The sequence below is a fragment of the Pristiophorus japonicus genome, unplaced genomic scaffold, assembly GCF_044704955.1.
Source record: "Pristiophorus japonicus isolate sPriJap1 unplaced genomic scaffold, sPriJap1.hap1 HAP1_SCAFFOLD_468, whole genome shotgun sequence".
In the NCBI taxonomy this organism is placed as follows: Eukaryota; Metazoa; Chordata; class Chondrichthyes; family Pristiophoridae; genus Pristiophorus; species Pristiophorus japonicus.
This window is the reverse complement of record NW_027254372.1, coordinates 209,456-231,190: the sequence shown is the minus strand read 5'-3', so window position 1 is coordinate 231,190 and position 21,735 is coordinate 209,456. Positions and strand designations below refer to the sequence as shown.

General features: G+C 44.2%; 2 protein-coding genes across 3 annotated transcripts in view; both read right to left on the bottom strand.

Annotated features, from left to right (window-relative positions):
* The window catches only part of LOC139252429 (zinc finger protein 432-like), a 76,621-nt gene that overhangs the window by 26,681 nt on the left and 28,205 nt on the right, over positions 1-21,735 (bottom strand). The window lies entirely within an intron of this gene.
* On the bottom strand, positions 2,649-12,219 carry LOC139252431 (zinc finger protein 551-like). Its single transcript, XM_070873428.1, has 3 exons — positions 12,105-12,219; positions 8,507-8,680; positions 2,649-4,171 (listed from the first exon to the last, which is right to left on the bottom strand). Exon 3 carries the CDS (start codon positions 3,846-3,848, stop codon positions 2,979-2,981), a length of 870 nt encoding a protein of 289 aa, XP_070729529.1. The 5' UTR covers positions 3,849-4,171; positions 8,507-8,680; positions 12,105-12,219; the 3' UTR covers positions 2,649-2,978.

Genomic DNA, 21,735 nt, shown 5'->3' with positions numbered 1-21,735 from the left:
GGATCGCCCTTCGTTTGGCAGTGTTCTTATCCCCTTCCAGCTCGTTGACTACAAAGCATTGGTCCATTCGCTCTACGAAGGCCTCCCAATCATCCCCTTCTGAGAATTTCTCCAGGATACCAACAGTTCTCTTCATTTAAGCGTGGTTGTTCGTTATCTCATCGCCAATTGTTATGCTCATAATAAAGTAATGCAACTGAGTACTGTAGACAATGAGTAAGTGTGACCTTAGCTCCTTTATGCAGACTCCATCCAGAATGCTGGTACAGCGTGGGAGGCCTGCTTATATACAGTGCTCCCAAGGGATGCTGGGATCCCTTGGGACTCCAACAGCTAAGCCCTTTGGTGGCAGCATTATACAGGTTGCCTGGGGTTGCATACATGACATAGAAAATAGGTGCAGGAGTCGGCCATTCGGCCCTTTGAGCCTGCACCGCCACTCAACGAGTTCATGGCTGAACATGCAACTTCAATACCCCATTCCTGCTATAGAAACATAGAAAATAGGTACAGGAGTAGGCCATGACAGGTGGGCCAAGGCAGCAGCGTGTTCTGCAGCCAATCGAGGTGCTTCAGGGTTGGAGCCTGAGTCGGGCTGTCAGGTGAGTCAGTGTGAAGCCCTCTTAAAGAATTTATCTTTTAACAGTTAAATCGAGGTTTGTTTTCTCAACATAACAGTTTAACATTTGTCAATATCTTGTTTCCCAAGAGTTCCTATTATGAGTTCCAGACACTTCAGTGCCAAGTGGAATAGATGTTGAAAAGATCATTCATTTCCCTCTTACCATGTCACTGTTACTTAAAGGGACAGAGATTTCCTGAAAGGTTGGTAGAGGCAGAATCCTTCACCACATTTTAAAAATACTTGGATGTGTGCTTGAAGTACTGTAACCTACATGGCTACGGACTAAGAGCTGGAAAGTGGGATTAGGCTGGATAGCTCTCTGTCGGCCTGCGCAGACACGATGGGCCTAAATGGCCTCCTTCTGTGCTGTAAATTTCTATGCTTCTATAATGAGAAACAATTTACAGTGTCGGGGGTCCATGTTGCTGTTAGTTAAAGGTACAGAGATTGATTTACCCTCATTATGCATCTTTAGTCGTTAAACAAAAATCTTTCCTGTTAGCAGTGAGTCACATTCTGCACTGGGAGAGACAGCTGGTGGCTTCAACCTTTAAAATACTCCTCTTGTCCAAATCCCACCAAGGCCTCGCCCCTCACTATCTCTGTAACCTCCTCCAGCCCACCAACTCTCTTAATAAGGAGAAACAATTTTCAGTGTCAGAAGGCTCGGTAACCAGAGGACACCCATTTAAGGTGATTGGCAACTGAACCAGATGTTACACGAGGGGGAAAAATTAAGCAGCCAGATGTTATGGCCTGTAATGCACTGCCTGTAAGGGTGATGGAAGCAGATTCACATTACTTTCAAAAGAGATAAATATTTGAGTTGGAAAGATTTGCAGGGTTATGAGGCAAGAGCAACGAAGTGGCTTGCATCCTCGTGTCTTAAGAGAAGTAGCGGCAGGGATAGTGGATGCACTGGTTGTAATTTATCAAAATTCCCTGGATTCTGGGTAGGTCCCAGCAGATTGGAAAACTGCAAATGTAATGCCCCTATTTAAAAAAGGAGGCAGACAAAAAGCGGGAAACTAGTTAGCCTAACATCTGTGGTTGGGAAAGTGTTGGAGTCCATTATTAAAGAAGCAATAGCAGGACATTTGGAAAAGCAAAATTCGGTCAAGCAGAGTCAGCATCGATTTATGAAGGGGAAGTCATGTTTGACAAATTTGATGGAATTCTTTGAGGATGTAATGAACAGGGTGGATAAAGGGGAACCAGTGGATCAGGTGCATTTCGACTTCCAGAAGGCATTTGACAAGTTGCCACATAAAAAGTTACTGCACAAGGTAAAAGTTCATGGGGTTGGGGGTAATATATCAGCATGGATAGAGGATTGGCTAACGAACAGAGAACAGAGAGTCGAGATAAATGGGTCATTCTCTGGTTGGCAATCAGTAACTAGTGGGGTGCCGCAGGTATCAGTGTTGGGGCCTCAACTATTTACAATTTATATTAATTACTTGGATGAAGAGACTGAGTGTAACGTAGCCAAATTTGTTGATGATACAAAGATGGGTGAGAAAGCAAGTTGAAAGGAGGACACAAATAATCCACAAAGGGATATAGATAGGCTCAATGAGCCGGCAAAAATCTGGCAGATGGACTATAATGTGGTAAAATGTCAAGTTATCCCCTTTGGTGGGAAAAATAAAAAAATAAATTATTTAAATGTGAAAATTACAAAATGCTGTCATACAGAAGGATCTTGGGGTTCTTGTACATGAAACTAAAAACATTAGCATGCAGTTGCAGCAATTAATCAGGAAGGCAAATGGGATGGAGTATGAAAGTAGGGAAGTCCTGCTACACCTGTACAGGGCGTTGGCAAGACCACACCTGGAGTACTGCGCAGTTTTGGTCTGGACTTGTCTCTATTCTTGTGCCAAGGGGATTGCTACACCAGACGGGAGGGGCAACATTTGGGGACATTGATTCCCCACTAATTCCCATTCCCCTTCTTTCTGGAGGATAATGGAGGGGCCACTGTGTGTAATGTGCAAGTCAGTAAGAATTGTCAGCAAGCTTTTTCTAATTGGAGATTTTATTCAGTGGAAACTTTCACACACCATTGTAGATTTTGTACCAAAGATCAGTTTAGAATTTAAATAAAAGTTCATAATTTTATTCCAAACTGAATTTCTGTTGAGAGTCGCTGAATTAAGGGGAAAGGTAACACACAGCTTCTCTTAAATGGACACTGCAGCCGCACGAACACAATCAGCAATATATCCAGAATATTAAAGCCTAGCCCAGTTATAGGGTTATTAACATCAGCAGAAACAAACCCCAACTGTCAGAATGAACATGGTTCTGTCAGGATGTGATTAACAACAGCAGATTCCAACCCCTGCAGTCACTTGTGAACGCGCTGGTGTTTCAGCAGATTGGATGACGTACTGCATCCCTTCCCACACACAGAGCAGGTGAACGGCCTCTCCCCAGTGTGAACTCGCATGTGTATCAGCAGGGTGGATGACTGAATGAATCCCTTCCCACACACAGAGCAGGTGAACGGCCTCTCCCCAGTGTGAATTCGCATGTGTATCAGCAGGGTGGATGACTGAGTGAATCCCTTCCCACACTCAGAGCAAGTGAATGGCCTCTCCCCAGTGTGAACTCGCTGGTGTATCAGCAGGAAGGATGACCGAGTGAATCCCTTCCCACACTCAGAGCAGGAGAATGGCCTCTCCCCAGTGTGAACTCGCTGGTGATTCAGCAGGGTGGATGACCGAGTGAATCTCTTCCCACACTCAGAGCAGGTGTATGGCCTCTCCACAGTGTGAACTCGCTGGTGATTCAGCAGGGTGGATGACCGAGTGAATCTCTTCCCACACTCAGAGCAGGTGTATGGCCTCTCCCCAGTGTGAACTCGCTGGTGTGTCAGCAGGATGAATGAATGAGTGAATCTCTTCCCACACTCAGAGCAGGTGAATGGCCTCTCCCCAGTGTGAACTCGCTTGTGACTTTGAAGGTGGGATGACTGAATGAATCCCTTCCCACACACGAGGCAGATGAACGGCCTCTCCCCAGTGTGAGTGCGTTGGTGTGACTGCAGGTAGGATGAACAAGTGTATCCCTTCCCACACTCTGAGCAGGTGAACGGCCTCTCCCCAGTGTGATTGCGTTGATGAATTTCCAGCTCAGATGGTGATCTGAATACCTGCCCACATTCAGCACATTTCCACGGTTTCTCCATGGTGCGGGTATCCTTGTGACTCTCCATGGTTGGACGATCAGCTGAAGCCTCGCCCACGCACACAACACGTTTACAGTTTATTCGCGCTTTGAATGGTGCGATGTTTTTTCAGACTGTGTAACTGGTTAAAGCTCTTTCCACAGGCAGTGCACTGGAACACTCACTCGGGTGTGTGTGTCTCGGTGCTTTTCCAGTCACACTGATGTTTGAAATCTTTTCCCACAGACAGAATAAACAAATATTTCTCCTTCCACTTTCAAAGGCCGATGATATTCAGGTCCTGACTCTGTGAGATCTTGATGTGAGGTTTGGTTTGTGTTTCCTGTCTGAAAATCTCCCCTTATAATACGCTGTAAAAGGAGATAATAAAACTCATCACTGTCAGTACAAGGCAGAAATTCAGAATAGACACATCTAGTTTCCATGGAACATTCTTTCCTCTCTTGTTCTTCCAAAGCTCCTACACATTGTCCCTCCTGCTGTGCTGAAATCCAAACCATCGCACATTTCTATACTGTTTCTCCTCCACTCCCAGTTTTCACCACCAATTCTGGCTGGTTTCAGTTCTACACTCACTCACTGGTACACTTACTTCTCCTCACCTGCAGCTGCTGACTCTGGCTGTGTTCAGTTCTACACTCACTGGTTCCCCTCCCTCTTCTCCCTTGAAGGTGCTGACTCTGGCTGTGTTCAGTTCTATACTCACTGGTTCCCCGCCCTCTCCTCCCCTGAAGGTGCTGACTCTGGCTGGGTTCAGTTCTGCACTCACTGGTTCCCCTCCCTCTCCTCCTCTGAAGGTGCTGACTCTGGCTGGGTTCAGTTCTGCACTCACTGGTGCCTCTCCCTCGCCTCCCCTGAAGGTGCTGACTCTGGCTGGGTTCAGTTCTGCACTCACCAATTTCTCTCCAATATGTGACCCATGTGCACAATCTCCCTGTGTGAACCTCGACAGTGAGTGTCGACAAGCTATTCCATTGTCCTCACCTGAGGCCTCACACGTGCATTTTCCAGCAGGGTCACAGGACCCTCCTCCCAATGGCTCAGTGGGTACAGGTAACGCCCAGTGTGACTGAGTCATAGGAACAGGAGGGACCCAGGTTTAATCCTGTCTGCATATCCTCACCTTCTAATCCCCTGTGAAAGCTGTTCGCAAAAGTCATCACTGTAAGTTGGAACATTGGAACAGGAATAGACCATTCAGCCCCTTGAGCCTGTCCCACCATTCAATGAGATTGTGGCTGATCAGTATTTTAACTCTGTCTACCTGCCTTGGTTACATCGCCATTAATACCCTTGCCTAAGGAAATCTATCTATCTCAGTTTTATAATTTTTAATTGTCCCGGCCAGCCTCAGTTTTATGGGGAACAGAGTTCCAGATTTCCACTCGGCTTTAAGAACATAAGAAATAGGAGCAGGAGTGGGTTAAACAGCCCCTCGAGCCTGCTGTGCCATTCAATAAGATCAAGGCTGATCTTGTACTTCAGCTCCACTTTTCCACACTATCCTCGTATCCCATGATTCCTTAACTGTCCAAACAGCTCTCTCTCTCAGCCCTGAATATACTCAACGACTCAGCATCCACAGTACTCTGGGGTAGGGAATTCCAAAGATTCACAACCCTCGGACTACAGAAATTTCTCCACATCTCAGTCCTAAATGGCCGACCCCTTATCCTGAGACTCTGACCTCTAGTTCTGGACTCTCGAGCCAAGAGAAACAGCCACTCAGCATTTGTGTGAGGAACGGCCTGGCTCTGATTTTAAGGTTGTGATCCCTTGTTGTGGACTCCTCCTCCCGAGGAAATCGTTTCTCTCCATCCACCCTATCAACTTCTTTAATCATTTAAACACCTCAATTAGATCACCCTTTAATCTTCTATATTCAATAGAATACAAGCCTAGTCTGTGCAACCTGTCCTCATAATTTTTACAGAATTAATAAATGGTCTCCTAGCAAAGGATCCGCTGGGAAAGAGTGATCATATAGCTTGGTTGAATATCAAATTCAGTTGGTGGGTTAGAAAGTTGGATCTCAAACCAGTGTTCTAAGCTTAAATAAAGGAGACTACAAAGGTATGAAGGCAGAGCTGGCTAAAGTGGACTGGGAAAATAGATTTCAAGTGTAAGACGGTTGATGAACAGTGGCAGACATTTCAGGAGATATTTCATAGCTCTCAACAAAAATATATTCCAATGAGAAGGAAAGACTTTAACAAATGGGATAACTATCCGTGGCTAACTAAGAAAATAAGGGAGGGTATCAAATTGAAAACAATGTCATACAAAATGGCCAAGATTAGTGGGAGGCTAGAGGATTGGGAAACTTTGAAAAACCAGCAAAGAATGACTAAAAAAATAATAAAGGGAAGATAGATTAGGAAAGTAAACTAGCAAGAAATCTACAAACAGAGTTTCTACAGGTATATAAAAAGGAAGAGTGGCTAAAGTAAATGTTCGTCCCTCTAGATTTATTAGCCCCACCCTTTCTCTTTAGGAGAACGTACTTGCTCTGAACCCATTATCTCCCCCTTGAATGCATCCCACTGATTTATCTTCAAGTAGCTGTTTCCAGTCCACTTTGGCTAAATCACATCTCAGCTGAGTAAAATTAGCTTTTCCCCAGTTGAACACTTTTATTCCTGGTCCATCTTTTTCCTTTTCCATGGCTACCGTAAATCTGACTCAATTATGATCACCAGCACCAAAGATGCTCTCCCACTGATACCCCTTCCACCTGCCCAAGCTTCATTCCCTAAAACTAAGTCCAGAACCGCCCCCTCTCTTGCTGGGATTGCTACGTACTGGCTAAAATAGTTCTCCTGAATACATTTTAAAAATTCTGCTCCCTCTATACCATTCACACTAATTCTATCCCAGTTAATATTAGGGTAGTTGAAATCTACGAGTATTACTGCCCTATTGTTTTTGCACCTGTCAGAAATGTGCCGACATATGTGCTCTTCTGTCTCCCTCTGACTGTTTGGGGGTCTATAGTACATCCCCAGCAGTGTGACTGTCCCTTCTTCAGTTCTCCCATGTGGCCTCATTTGATGATCCTTCTGACACATCATCCCTCCTCACAGCTTTAATTGTTTCTTTAATCAATACTGCAATGCACCCTCCTTTTTTACCCCCATCTCTATCTCGTCTGAAAATCCTGTAACCAGGAATGTTGAGCTGCCATTCCTGCCATTCTTTTAGCCATGTCTCAGTAATAGCTACAATATCATACTCCCACGTGTCTGTCTGTGCCCTCAGCTCATCTGCCTTATTCCCTAGACTCCTTGCATTGAAGAATATACTATGTTTAACAAATTTTCTGGAGTTCTTTGAGGCTGTAATGAACAGGGTGGATAAGAGGGAACCAGTGGATGTGATGTGTTTGAATTTCCAGAAGGCATTCGATAAGGTGCCACATAAAAGGTTACCACAAGATAAAAGCTCATGGGGTTGGGGGTAATATATTAGCATGGATAGAGGATTGGCTAACTAACAGAAAACAGAGTCGGGATAAATGGTTCATTCTTGGGTTGGCAATCAGTATCGAGTGGGGTGCTGCAGGGAACAGTGCTGGGATCCCAATTATCTACAACCTATATTGAAGAAGAGACCGAGGGTAACGTAGCCAAGTTTGCTGATGATACAAAGATGGGAGGTAAAACAGTGTGGACACAAAAAACCTGTAAAAGGACATAGACAGGCTAAGTGAGTGGGCAAAAGTTTGGCAGATGGAGTATAATGTTGGAAAGTGTGAGGTTATGCACTTTGGCAGAAAAAAATAAAAGAGCAAGTTATTATTTAAATGGAGAAAAATTGCATAGTGCTACAGTACAGCGGGACCTGGTGCATGAAACACAAAAGGTTAGTATGCAGGTACAGCAAGTGATCAGGAAGGACAATGGAATCTTGGCCTTTATTGCAAAGGGGATGGAGTATAAAAGCAGGGAAGTCTTGATACATTATACAGGGTATTGGTGAGGCCACACCTGAAATATTGCATACAATTTTGGTTTCCATATTTAAGAAAGGATATACTTGCTGTGAAGGCAATTCAGAGAAGGTTCACAATGTTGATTCCAGAGATGAGGGGGTTGACTTTAGAGGAAAGGTTGAGTAGGTTGGGCCTCTACTCATTGGAATTCAGAAGAATGAGAGGTGATCTTATCGAAACGTATAAGATTATGAGGGGGCTTGTCAAGGTGGATGCAGAGAGGATGTTTCCACTGATAGAGGAGACTAGAATTAGGGGGTATGATCTTAGAATAAGGGGCTGCCAATTTAAAATTGAGATGGAGGAATTTCTTCTCTCTGAAGCAGTGAATTCCACAGATTTATAACCGTCTGAGAGCTGTGGAAGCTGGGTCATTGAATAAATTTAAGACAGAGATAGACAGTTTCTTAACTGATAAGGGAATAAGGGATTATAGGGAGCAGGCAGGGAAGTGGACCTGAGTCAATGATTGGATCAGCCATGATCATGTTAAATGGTGGAGCAGGCTCGAGGAATAGCCTACTCCTGCTCCTATTTCTTATGTTCTTATGTAAGGAGAAGTACTCTCAAATTTATGGGGAACTGGGATTTGTCCATAAGAGTAATTGAAGGTATGAGAACTGAAATATTCAAATTAGAAAGGAGAAAATGCGCAAAATGGTGCAGTCGGTAACAGGACATCAATTAGTCTCACCTGATCTTGGAAACGTCAATTATCGACACACTGTGTTGTTTGAAATATCAAAATATTCAACTCCAGCCCAGTTTTCGGGGTTATCAACTTCAGCAGAACAAACCCCAACTGACAGAACAAACACGATTCAGTCAGGATGCGAGTAACACCAGCAATAACAGTAGAATCCTACCCCTGCAGTCAGAATGGATAGAGGATTGGTTAACTAACACAAAACAGATTCAGGATAAATGGGTCATTTTTCGGTTGGCAAACTGTAACTAGTGGGGTGCCGCAGGGATCAGTGCTGGGGCCTGAACAATTTACAATTTATGTTAATGACTTGGATGAAGGGACTGAGTGTAACATAGCCAAATTTGCTGATGATACAAAGATAGGTGGGAAAGCAAGTTGTGAGGAGGACACAAAGAATCTACAAAGGGATATAGATAGGCTCAATGAGCGGGAAAAAATCTGGCAGATGGACTATAATGTTGTAAAATGTCAGGTTATCCCCTTTGGTAGGAAAAATAAAAAAGCAAATTATTATTTAAATGGGGACTATTACAAAATGCCGTAGTGCAGAGGGATCTGGGGGTTCTTGTAGATGAAACTCAATAAGTTAGCATGCAGGTACAGCAAGTAATCAGGAAGGCAAATGGAATGCTGGCCTTTATTGCAAGAGGGATGGAGTATAAAAGTAGGGAAGTCCTGCTACAACTGTACAGGGCATTGGCAAGACCACACCTGGAGTACTGCGCACACTTTAGGTCTGGACTTGTCTCCATTCCCGTGCTGAGGGGATTGCCAGATGGGAGTATAATGTGGATAAATGTGAGGTTATCCACTTTGATGGCAAAAACGTGAATACAGAATATTATCAGAATGGCGGCAGATTAGGAAAAGGGGAGGTGCAACGAGACCTGGGAGTCATGGTTCATCAGTCATTGAAAGTTGGCATGCAGGTACAGCAGGCGGTAAAGAAGGCAAATGGTATGTTGGCCTTCATAGCTAGGGGATTTGAGTATAGGAGCAGGGAGGTCTTACTGCAGTTGTACAGGGCCTTGGTGAGGCCTCACCTGAAATATTGTGTTCAGTTTTGGTCTCCTAATCTGAGGAAGGATGTTCTTGCTATTGAGGGAGTGCAGCGAAGGTTCACCAGACTGATTCCTGGGATGGCAGGACTGACATATGAGGAGAGACTGGATCAACTGGGCCTTTATACATTGGAGTTTAGAAGGATGAGAGGGGATCTCATAGAAACATGTAAGATTCTGACGGGACGGGACAGGTTAGATGCGTATAGAATGTTCCCGATGTTGGGGTAGTCCAGAAGCAGGGGACACAGTCTTAGGATAAGGGGTAGGCCATTTAGGACTGAGATGAGGAGAAACTTCTTCACTCAGAGTTGTGAGCCTGTGGAATTCTCTGCCGCAGAAAATTGTTGATGCCAGTTCATTGGATATATTCAAGAGGGAGTTAGATATGGTACTTACGGCTAAGGGGATAAAGGGGTATGGAGAGAAAGCAGGAAAGGGGTACTGAGGGAATGATCAGCCATGATCTTATTGAATGGTGGTGCAGGCTCGAAGGGCCGAATGGCCTAATCCTGCACCTATTTTCTATGTTTCTATGAGTGGAACCAGGGAGTGAACCTGAAGGTGCTGACTGTGGCTGGGTTCAATTTTACACACTCTGGTTTCCCTCCTTCTCCTCCCCTGATGGTGCAGACTCTGGCTGGGTTCAGTTCTGCACTCATTGCTTCCCCTCCCTCTCAAATGAGCTTACTCTGGCTGGGTTAAGTTCTACACTCACTGGTTCCCCTCCCTCTCCTCCCCTGAAGGTGCTGACTCTGGCTGGGTCCAGTTCTGCACTCACCGGTTCCCCTCCCCTGAAGATGCTGTCTCTGGCTAGGTTCAGCTCTACACTTACTGGTTTCCCTCCCTCTACTCCTGTGATGGTGCTGACTCTGTCTGGGTTCAGTTCTACACTCACTGGTTACCCCTCCCTGTCCAAAAGGAGCTGACTCTGGCTGGGTTCAGTTCCGCACACGCTTGTTCCCCTCTCCTCCCCTGAAGGGGCTCACTCGGGGTGGGTTCAGATATAGACTCATTCGTTCCCCTCCCTCTGCTCCCCTGAAGGAGCTGACTATTGCTGTGTTCAATTCTACACTCACTGGTTCCCCTCCCTCTCCTCCACTGAAGGTGCTGACTCTGGCTGAGTTCAGTTCTGCGCTCACTGGTTGCCCTCGCATGAAGGTGCTGAGTGTGGCCGCGTTCAGTTTTACACTCACTGGTTCCCCTCCCTCCCCTCCCTCTCCTCCCCTGTAGGTACTGACTTGGGGTGGGTTCAGATATAGTGTCATTGGTTCCTCTCTCTCTCCTCCTCTGAAGGTTCCCCTCCCTCTCCTCTCCTGAAGGGGAGCCATTGGTTCCCCTCCCTCTCCTCCTCCTCCTGCTCCTGTGCTATGTGGGAAATCAGGAACACTTCTATGTTTGCAGGAAGTGTATCCAGCTGCAGCTCCTGACAGACTGCATTGCAGCACTGGAGCTGCACATGGATTCACTCTGGAGCATCCGCGATGCTGAGGATGTCGTGAATAGCATGTTTAGTGAGTTGGTCACACCGTAGATAAAGTTTACACAGGCAGATAGGGAATGGGTGATCATCAGGCAGAGCAGTGGAAGGAAGGTAGTGCAGGGGTCCTCTGCGGTCATCTCCCTCCAAAACACCACCTTGGGTACTGTTGGGGGAGATGACTCATCAGGGGAAGGCAGCAGCAGCCAAGTCCATGGCACCAGGGGTGGCTCTGCTGCGCAGGAGGGCAGGAAAAAGAGTGGGAGAGCTATAGTTGTAGGGGATTCTATTGTAAGGGGAATAGATAGGCATTTCTGCGGTCGCAACCGAGACTCCAGGATGGTATGGTATGTTGCCTCACTGGTGCAAGGGTCAAGGATGACTTGGAGCGGCTGCAGGGCATCCTGGGGGGGGGGGGGGGGGGGAGGGTGAACAGCCAATTGTCGTGGTGTGAAAGGGCAGATTACAAATTGTAATTACAATTCATAATAATAAGGATGTTTTAAAATGGAGTTAACAGGTTTTTTAAGATGGATCCCACAGCCTGTTTTTCAGACTGTGGGAAGCATGTGTGGGATGCCTTCCACAGAGGAGCAGATGTTCCAATTCATAGACCAAAGGCCTTAGGAGCCAGGCACAGACACAGAAAACATTGAATTTGAATTGTTTAAAAAGAATCATAACAACATGTACCTGGAATTACCAATTAAGGCATATAGAAGGCAGATTGGAGGAAGCACTCGACCAATCAATCATGTGTTAATCAATCAGCACGTATTAATTGTAACTTGCGTAATTACGTAATGCTATAATCTGAAACTGTATAAAATAAGATGTCTGTGGCAGTTTCTTTGAGCATTCCTTCAAGGATAACTCTCCTGCCGGTTTGTATCTTTTATTAATAAAAACTGCATTTACTTTAAGGCTAACGGACTCCGAGTGGTGGTTTGAAGTTAACCCTAACAACTTGGCGTAGTCGGGCAGGATCTACTGCAGGGGAAGATTCTACTCAAACAGCCAAACCGAGTGAGTAGAGAATTACCTTGAGAAATTCTCCTCCCAAAGTCCCAGCCAGAGATCCAACAAATCTGAAGCAGAGTCCGTGCAGCCGGTAAATCCAGCCGAGGGGCGTGTCAGAACACAAGTAGATACGTGTGTCAGGAGAATAAGTACGTATACGGGATATCAGTGAAAAAGCCTCTGTGTAAAAAGCTCCGCATAAGTAAAGGCGGAAAAACGGGAACTGGAGAAAAAGCCCCGGTGTAAGAAATGGCAAAGGAAACTGCCAAGGCCCTTGGAGGGGTGAGGTATAAACTACTAGAAGAGTTTCTGAGAGATAAATTTGAAAAGGTTAAGAAGATGGTTGAGGCAGGATATTATTAAGGGAAAAAGATAATTTTAGCAGCAGTACAGACGAATAGAAAGATACCGAAGGTGAGATGGACAGAGAAAGTGACAAAAGGCAAGAGGATGCAAGTATAAAAATAGATATAGATGACAAAAGGGAATGGACAAAGGAATTTGGCCCAAATTTGTATCCCCCATTAACAGGGTTAGGATTAGGACCCGAGGAAACTAAAGAATTGATTGGGGGCTGGACGGCTCGCTTAGTAGATATTTTTCGGACGACCATAAAAATCTGATAGTGACTATCTTAAGTGAAGTATGGATCCTAAAATAGAGCCAGCCAAACAATAGGCTTTGTTGAATGAAGAGAGACTTTTGTGAATGTCTGTCTTTGAATGAAAGTGCTTGTGTGATTTTTGACTGCTGAATATTTGAGGTGGGAATTAATGAATTTTTCATGTGTCTGAAAGCCTGTTTGGGAAAATGGTGGCTCCATCCACTTTTTCAGATAGAGTGAAAGTTTTTTTAAAATCCTTTGCAGTGTTGCCCTGTATGTGAGAAGTTTGAAGAAAGTGTGAACCTCGAATTGAATTACATTTTAAGGTGCAGATTTATTTGGATGGTAAGTTGCGGAGCTAGGAAATGCACAAAGGATAGGTTTATTGAGCAAAAGATAAAAAATGTGTGGTCCCGTTTTTTAAAAAAATGTCGACACGCTCACTTACTTGTCAAAAGAAAGCATGTAATCATTGATTACATTGGGTTGAAAGACAATAAATTTAGTTTAGGAATGAGATAAAGAACGGAGAAGGGAAGTTGCAATGCCTTTTTTTTTTAAAAAGCCCATGTGGGTCTCTCGAGGCTGCAGGCTGGGGAAGTCACCCCCCGCCCACCCCCCCATTTTCCTTTGTGTAAAACCTTGACGTGAAAGCTTCTAGCTCAGTAAAAAGAGTTTGAAATAAAAGAGTGGCAGTACAATATTTGAATTGGGATTTTGAGATATTTCAGGTGATTCTCCTTGATAAACATTTTGGTTGTATTGGAAAATCTTGGGCTTGGAAGCCTTTTAATAAAAGTACACATACTGCGTCAGAAGCTGAAGCTTAAAAAGATGTAATTTATGAGATACTGTATCACAAAATTGAAGTTACAGAGCAAAAGATTAGAGTTTTTGATCAGCCTCTAAAACAGAAGTTAAGTACATAATTATAAAACAAGTACTTTGCATTCTGTGATCTGTGAATCACTATAAACATAAATGAGAAGTCCGATGTTAAAAAAAAACAGTATTACCATATTTGACAATTCGTAATCCAACAATAAATACAAATACTACAAAAGGGGAGCAGAAATTAGGATGGGAACAGTGAAGAGTTAATTTTGTTGTGAAGGTTTCAAGTGCCACTGGTTAAGAAAAGGCACAAAAAAATGAGATTCATTTAAAATAAAAAGTTAAATCTGATCTTTTTTTTAAAAAAAAGGAAATAAAACTAAAAGGCTTTGAACAATCTAGAAATACCTTCAGGGATCAGGTCAAACTCCTGGGCAAGTGGGGAGCTATCTGCGAAAATGTAAAAGGGACTTTGGAAAAATTAAAATGTGAAAACTACAGGTTTTAGCAGTTTAGAACAAAGGACAACATAAGTTGAACTTGTGACTTCAGATACGGTGGTTGAAGAACCACAGGAAGCGAGATGTAATGGCCTTGAAACTGGAACATTTGAGATAACGGAAAGCAGCTTTCAAAGCCTACGTGCTCGACTCTGTTCTAGTTATGGAAAAGACATTTGAGATAACGGAAAGCAGGATTTAGAGTAAATCCCAAAAAGGCACAAATTGGACAAGCTGTCGTACCTGGGACATAAAATATCCCAAGGAACTAGGACCATGACCAGTGACAGGAAGGAGGCCATTAGGATTATTCCCCATCCAAAAACAGTCCGAGGGGTGTGTAAGGTACTGGGGTTCTTTAACTATTGCAGGAATTTTGTACCTAACTGCAGCAATTGCAGAAGCATTACAGCGGCTAGTGAAAGGGGGAAGACCATGCTTAGAAACTATAGAGTGGGGCCCCGAACAAGAAGCAACATGCAGTAATCTGAAGGAAGCCCTAATGTCAGCTCTAGGGCTGGGATTCCCGAACATGGATCTCCCGTTCCATGTACATTGTGAGAACCGGGAGACTTCTATGGAGCTGTGGTGACACACATACATGGGGATAGGATGAGACCCGTAGCTTACTACTGGACACAGCAATCACCAGCGGCTCCCGGTCTGTCCAGATGTGTGGCCCCACTGGATTGTGCCACTTGGGCAGTCAAAATTAGTGAGTCTGTCATAATGACAGGAGAAATAATACTGCACACAAAACACACACTGGTGGAAATGCTAAATGGGAGGCAGTCCTATTACCACATGACTGACTCGGGTCAAGGGACTCATTTCACGGGTCAAGTAAGCCGATGTTTCACATCCCATATCACCCCTAGACTTCAGGGATGGTAGAGAGAATGAATCGGACCCTTAAAACCAGCTTGAGTGAGGCAATGAGGTTACCAGAAGGAATAGTGACAGGAGGAGCCGACTTAGGCCCCCTATGAGACAGAATCAGAAAGTATGTGAGGGAATTGAGTGAGCAGTTGAAAGGTATGCGACAGGAGGTGTGGGAAAGGCAGGAGGAGGGGGATGAAGATGGTGTGATAACTGCCTCGGCTATAATCCCCGAGGTGGGGGCGAAGGCAATGGTTCAGGAGGTGACAGAGAAACCAGGGTTCGCACCTCGGTGGAGTGGACCATAGGAGGTATTAATTAGTGGAGATAAGTGTGCTTGCGTGAGTATGAAAGGTATGGGCTGGTGGAAGCACTGGTCCCAGCTGAAAGGATATAAGGGTACGACAGAGGGACTTTTTAGAGGATTAGGATGGATATTTGCAATATTAGGGGTACTGGCTATAATAATAATGCTCTGGAAAGGGGCACATGCCCGGAGAAACGGTGCAAACAATCGAAGAAATGGTGCAAACAATGCGGTTGAAATAGAAATGGTAAGACTCTAACTAAAAACCTGGAATATCCAGGGTGTGTTTTATCAACAGAATATAAACGTGATCACCACCGCTCTTCCTATTCTACAAGGACAAGCTACAAGGCTGCCCCTGGGGGGCCCAGAAGCATATACCCACACCGGAGGGTACAACAACTACGTAAAGCAGCCCCTAGGGGTGGCATCTGAATGTCAGGAGCGTTTATCTTGAAGCCACAAGATAAGTGGGTAACAAAATGTTACCTGAATATTGTAAACCAGGGGAATTAACCTTGGGAAAGCGCATGGTAGTTAAACCTGGAACAGAAGTAATTTGTTATTTGATAATGTGCAGCATGAAATGTTACCTGTGAGCATAAATTTATCAGCCCTATACCTGCCAGAAAAGTTTAGCCCCAAGACTAAAGCGTTGTACACACGATTGCTAGACACAATCCTGAGAAAAGCTAGTGACACATCAGGAGCAAGGGAGTATCACAAGCAGCTGAGACACAAAGCAGGAAGACAGAAGAGATCTATAGAGAATGACGTATTAACTGTACCGGGCCCTCTCTCGTAGATGCACTAGATATACAGGCGATCCAAGCATGAGTAGATAGTTTGAGGAATGATGGCGTTACTAATGAGGAAACAGGCCAGGATAGGGATAGAATCTTCAGAGTTAGGATCTGAAACATCCAAAATACTGCAAGAGGGATATCCGTATTGGAAGGCCATGCACGAACAATTAACGAGCTAAATAAGCAGGAATGAGAGGACAATGGCGAGGACAGGAAAAGAGACATGTCATGCCTATGGGAGATGTATGATCGGTCAGGTGAGACACAATATGGATCAGATATAAACCGAGCGAATTCCAGATTGAATAAATAGCACCCAGTTGAAAGAAATGGCACAGCACACTGGGCCATTAGACGCCTGCACCCTAAAAGGAATGACTCATCATCATCATAGGCGCTCCCTGGAACCAGGATGACTTGCTTCCACATGGGTTCACAGATGTTCCAATGAAGGACCCGATGTTCCGTTCCTGAGCTCCAATTGAAGAGTGGAAGATGCCTGTCCTGGATTTGTTTAACGTGTGGTGACCGTTGCACATCAGCCACCACACGGGGCTTGACAGAGCTCGGCCTTTATCCAGTGGCAAGGGTTGAACCAGGACGACTGGAGACCTGCTCTGGGGTGTATGCGGTTACAGGAGGACGCGAGGGGTAACAAACATAATACGAGGGGAAGAGTACATCCGCGATGGACCAGTATGAGATCAAAAAGAATGGAAATATAAGGGGAATATCTTTATCCGGGTGCCGGAGAGAAGGAAGTCTAACTATATGCCCTCACCCAGTGGGAGACGGGAGCAAGGATAGCTGCGGGTTTGACAATACTACGGAAGGATGCATCACTGGAATAAGCCCTGCCCGAACCAAACCCACACATTACGCCGATCAAGGGCGAGGAGAATATTGTGTGGTAACTAGCCTGGGAACTTACAATTACGGAGACTTGACTTGTAACATTACAATGCCTAACTTTTGCTTTACTCCCAGAATGTCGGTGGCAGTGGGAAGAGCACGCATGACATATATACACGCCAGGAAGACAATGACATTAAACATAAGCGATGAGATGAAGCGAGATATTGATGATTACATGGAAGAGCAAGCACCACCAATTCCCCTGTTACTTGAAGATTTCACTGAGCTCAAAGGACCATTAAGAAATAACATTAAAATATATTATGAGCTAAAGGATAAAAGCAAATGAACTGGACAGTGAAATAAAGGATAACCTGAAAAACCTGCCTTGGTACTTGAGATTATACATCCGTGGATAAGGATCCTTTCACATACACTAGTGGCAGTACAGATAGGAATAGCCTTGAGTTGGTTGGTGATGTCATGTAACAAGTGTGAGGCATACTCGAGTAAAGTTACAAGATAGGGATTAGAATTATATTCCATGTGCTGGTCCTAGTGCAGCAATAGTGGTGCTGATACTCCGGGGAGAATGTGCAGGCAAATACAAGAGACAAAGAGAGAAGACGTTGGCCAAGGCTTGTAACCAAGAACGTAGAAAGCCTTTGTTATCAAACACAAAGACAGAACGAATACCTGATTATGAGTCGTGAGTGTCCCAATCCTATCGCCTGATCAACGAAACCGAGGCAGGAGACATACGAATCAAGACAGGATAAGGCAGGGAAAGGAAAATTGTTGTTCATGGCGAGACATTTTTAAGGGCTGGTCACCTGAAGCCTACACGGTCCTCAAATTGATGTGGCATCCAATTGTGCTAATAATGGTAGTGGTAGGGATATATATCGTGATACAACTATATCTGCTGTGTAAGATCTGAGGGATATACAACTGCGTGGTTCTAGCCAAACACCAAACAGCCTTGTTCACTATGTAATGTAGGCATGATAGGGAGGCGAATGACTTTGTAACACATTAGGGAAACAACTAAGGCACCCGAGCTTATGCTCTGTGTGGACAAAAACAAATATAAGTGGTGTGCCAATATCCCAGGGAAATGGTCAGGGGTAGTATGTAAAGACTCCGCAAAAGATGGAACTACAAGCGATCCCAAGGATATGGACTTGATATCACCATTTCCAGCAGATAGCTCAGAACATATATGTGCTAAACTGATTATTTAGAAATATTCAGGGACCAACAGGAGGGACTGAAAGGGCAGATTACAAATTGTAATTACAATTCATAATAATAATTGCGATGTTTTAAAATAGAGTTAACAGTTTTTTAAAAAATGGATCCCACAGCCTGATTTTCAGACTGTGGGAAGCATATGTGGGATGCCTTCCACAGAGGAGCAGATGTTCCAATTCATAGACCAAAGGCCTTCGGAGCCGGGCACAGACACAGATAATAGAATTTGAATTGTATAAAAAGAATCATAACATGTATCGGGAATTACCAATTAAGGTATATAGAAAGCAGATTGGAGAAAGCACCTGACCAATCAATCATGTGTTAATCAATCAGCACGTATTAATTGTAACTTGCGTAATTACATAATGCTATAATCTGAAACTGGATAAAATAAGATGTCTGTGGCAGTTTCTTTGAGCATTCCTTCAAGGATAACTCTCCTGCCGGTTTGTATCTTTTATTAATAAAAACTGCATTTACTTTAAGGCTAATGGACTCCGACTGGTGATTTGAAGTTAACCCTAACATGGTGCATATAGGTACCAACGACATACGTAAAAAACGGGATGAGATCCTACAAGCTGAATTTAAGGAGCTAGGAGTTAAATTAAAAAGTCGGACCTCAAAGATAGTAATCTCAGGATTGCTACCAGTGCCACGTGCTAGTCAGAGTAGAAATAACAGGATAGTTAAGATGAATACGTATCTTGAGGAATGGTGCAAGAGGGAAGGATTCAAATTCCTGGGATATTGGAACCGGTTCTGGGGGAGGTGGGACCAGTACAAAACGGATGGTCTGCACCTGGGCAGAACCGGAACTGATGTCCTAGGGGGAGTGTTTGCTAGTGCTTTTGGGGAGGGGTTAAACTAATATGGCAGGGGGATGGGAATCTATGCAGGTAGACAGAGGGAAGTAAAATGGGGGCAGAAGCAAAAGATAGAAAGGAGAAAAGTAAAAGTGGAGGGCAGAGAAATCCAAGGCAAAAATAAAAAAAGCCCACATTACAGCATAATTCTAAAAGGGACAAAGAGTGTTAAAAAAACAAGCCTGAAGACTCTGTGTCTCAATGCAAGGAGTATTCGTAATAAGGTGGATGAATTAACCGCACAGGCAATTATTAACGAACATGATATAATTGGGATTACTGAGACATGGCTCCAGGAAGACCAAGGCTGGGAACTCAACATCCAGGGGTATTCAACAGTCAGGAAGGATAGACAGAAAGGAAAAGGAGGTGGGGCAGCATTGCTGGTTAAAGAGGAAATTAACGCAATAGTAAGGAAGGACATTAGCTTGGATGATGTGGAATCTGTATGGGTGGAGCTGCGGAATACCAAAGGGCAGAAAACGTTAGTGGGAATTGTATACAGACCACCAAACAGTGGTAGTGAGGCTGGGGATGGCATCAAACAGGAAATTTGGGATGCATGCAATAAAGGTACAGCAGTTATCATGGCGACTTTAATCTACATATAGATTGGGCTAGCCAAACTGGTTTCAATACGGTGGAGAAGGATTTCCTGGAGTGTATTAGAGATGGTTTTCTAGACCAATATGTCGAGGAACCTACGAAACAACTGGCCATCCTAGACTGGGTGTTGTGTAATGAGAGAGGACTAATTAGCAATCTTATTGTGTGAGGTCCCCTGGGGAAGAGTGACCATAATATGGTAGAATTCTTTATTAAGATGGAGAGTGAAACAGTTAATTCAGAGACTAGGGTCCTGAACTTAAGGAAAGATAACTTCCGATGGTGTGACACATGAATTGGCTAGGATAGACTGGCAAATGATACTTAAAGGATTGACAGTGGATAGGCAATGGCAGACATTTATAGATCACATGGATGAACTTCAACAATTGTACATCCCTGTCTGGAGTAAAAATACAACGGGGAATGTGGCTCAACTGTGGCTGACAAGGGAAATTAGGGAAAACATTCAATCCAAGGAAGAGGCATATAAATCAGCCAGAAAAAACAGCAAACCTGAGGACTGGGAGAAATTTAGAATTCAGCAGAGGAGGACAAAGGGTTTAATTAGGAGGGGGAAAATAGAGTATGAGAGGAAGCTTGCAGGGAACATAAAAACTGACTGCAAAAGCTTCTATAGATATGTGAAGCGAAAAAGGTTAGTGAAGACAAATGTAGGTCCCTTGCAGTCAGAATCAGGTGAATTTATAATGGGGAACAAGGAAATGGCAGACCAATTGAACAAATACTTTGGTTCTGTCTTCACTAAAGAAGACACCAATAACCTTTCAGAAATACTAGGGCTCCGAGGGTCTAGCGAGGAGGAACAACTGAAGGGAATCCTTATTAGTCAGGAAATAGTGTTAGGGAAATTGATGTGATTGAAGGCCGATATATCCCCAGGGCCTGATAGGTTGCATCCCAGAGTACTTAAGGAAGTGGCCCTAGAAACAGTGGATGCATTGGTGATCATTTTCTAACATTGTATTGACTCTGCATCAGTTCCTATGGACTGGAGGGTAGCTAATGTAACACCACTTTTAAAAATAGGAGGGAGAGAGAAAACAGGGAATTATAGACCGGTTAGCCTGACATCAGTGGTGGGGAAAATGTTGGAATCAATTATTAAAGATGAAATAGCAGAGCATTTGGAAAGCAGTGACAGGATCGGTCCAAGTCAGCATGGATTTATGAAAGGGAAATCATGCTTGACAAATCTTCTAGAATTTTTTGAGGATGTAACGAGCAGAGTGGACAAAGGAGAAACATAGAAACATGGAAAATAGGTGCAGGAGTAGGCCATTCGAGCCTGCACCGCCATTCAATGAGTTCATGGCTGAACATGCAACTTCAGTACCCCATTCCTGCTTTCTCGCCATACCCCTTGATCCCCCTAGTAGTAAGGACTACATCTAACTCCTTTTTGAATATATTTAGTGAATTGGCCTCAACAACTTTCTGTGGTAGAGAATTCCACAGGTTCACCACTCTCTAGGTGAAGAAGTTTCTCCTCATCTCGATCCTAAATGGCTTACCCCTTATCCTTAGACTGTGACCCCTGGTTCTGGACTTCCCCAACATTGGGAACATTCTTCCTGCATCCAACCTGTCTAAACCCGTCAGAATATTAAATGTTTCTATGAGATCCCCTCTCATTTTTCTGAACTCCAGTGAATACAAGCCCAGTTGATCCAGTCTTTCTTGATATGTCAGTCCCGCCATCCCGGGAATCAGTCGGGTGAACCTTCGCTGCACTCCCTCAATAGCAAGAATGTCCTTCCTCAAGTTAGAAGACCAAAATTGTACACAATACTCCAGATGTGGCCTCACCAAGGCCCTGTACAACTGTAGTAACACCTCCATGCCCCTATACTCAAATCCCCTTGCTATGAAGGCCAACATGCCATTTGCTTTCTTAACCACCTGATGTACCTGCATGCCAACCTTCAATGACTGATGTACCATGACACCCAGGTCTCCCCTTTTCCTAATCTGTCACCATTCAGATAATAGTCTGTCTCTCTGTTTTTACCACCAAAGTGGATAACCTCACATTTATCCACATTATACTTCATCTGCCATGCATTTGCCCACTCACCTAACCTGTCCAAGTCACTCTGCAGCCTCATAGCATTCTCC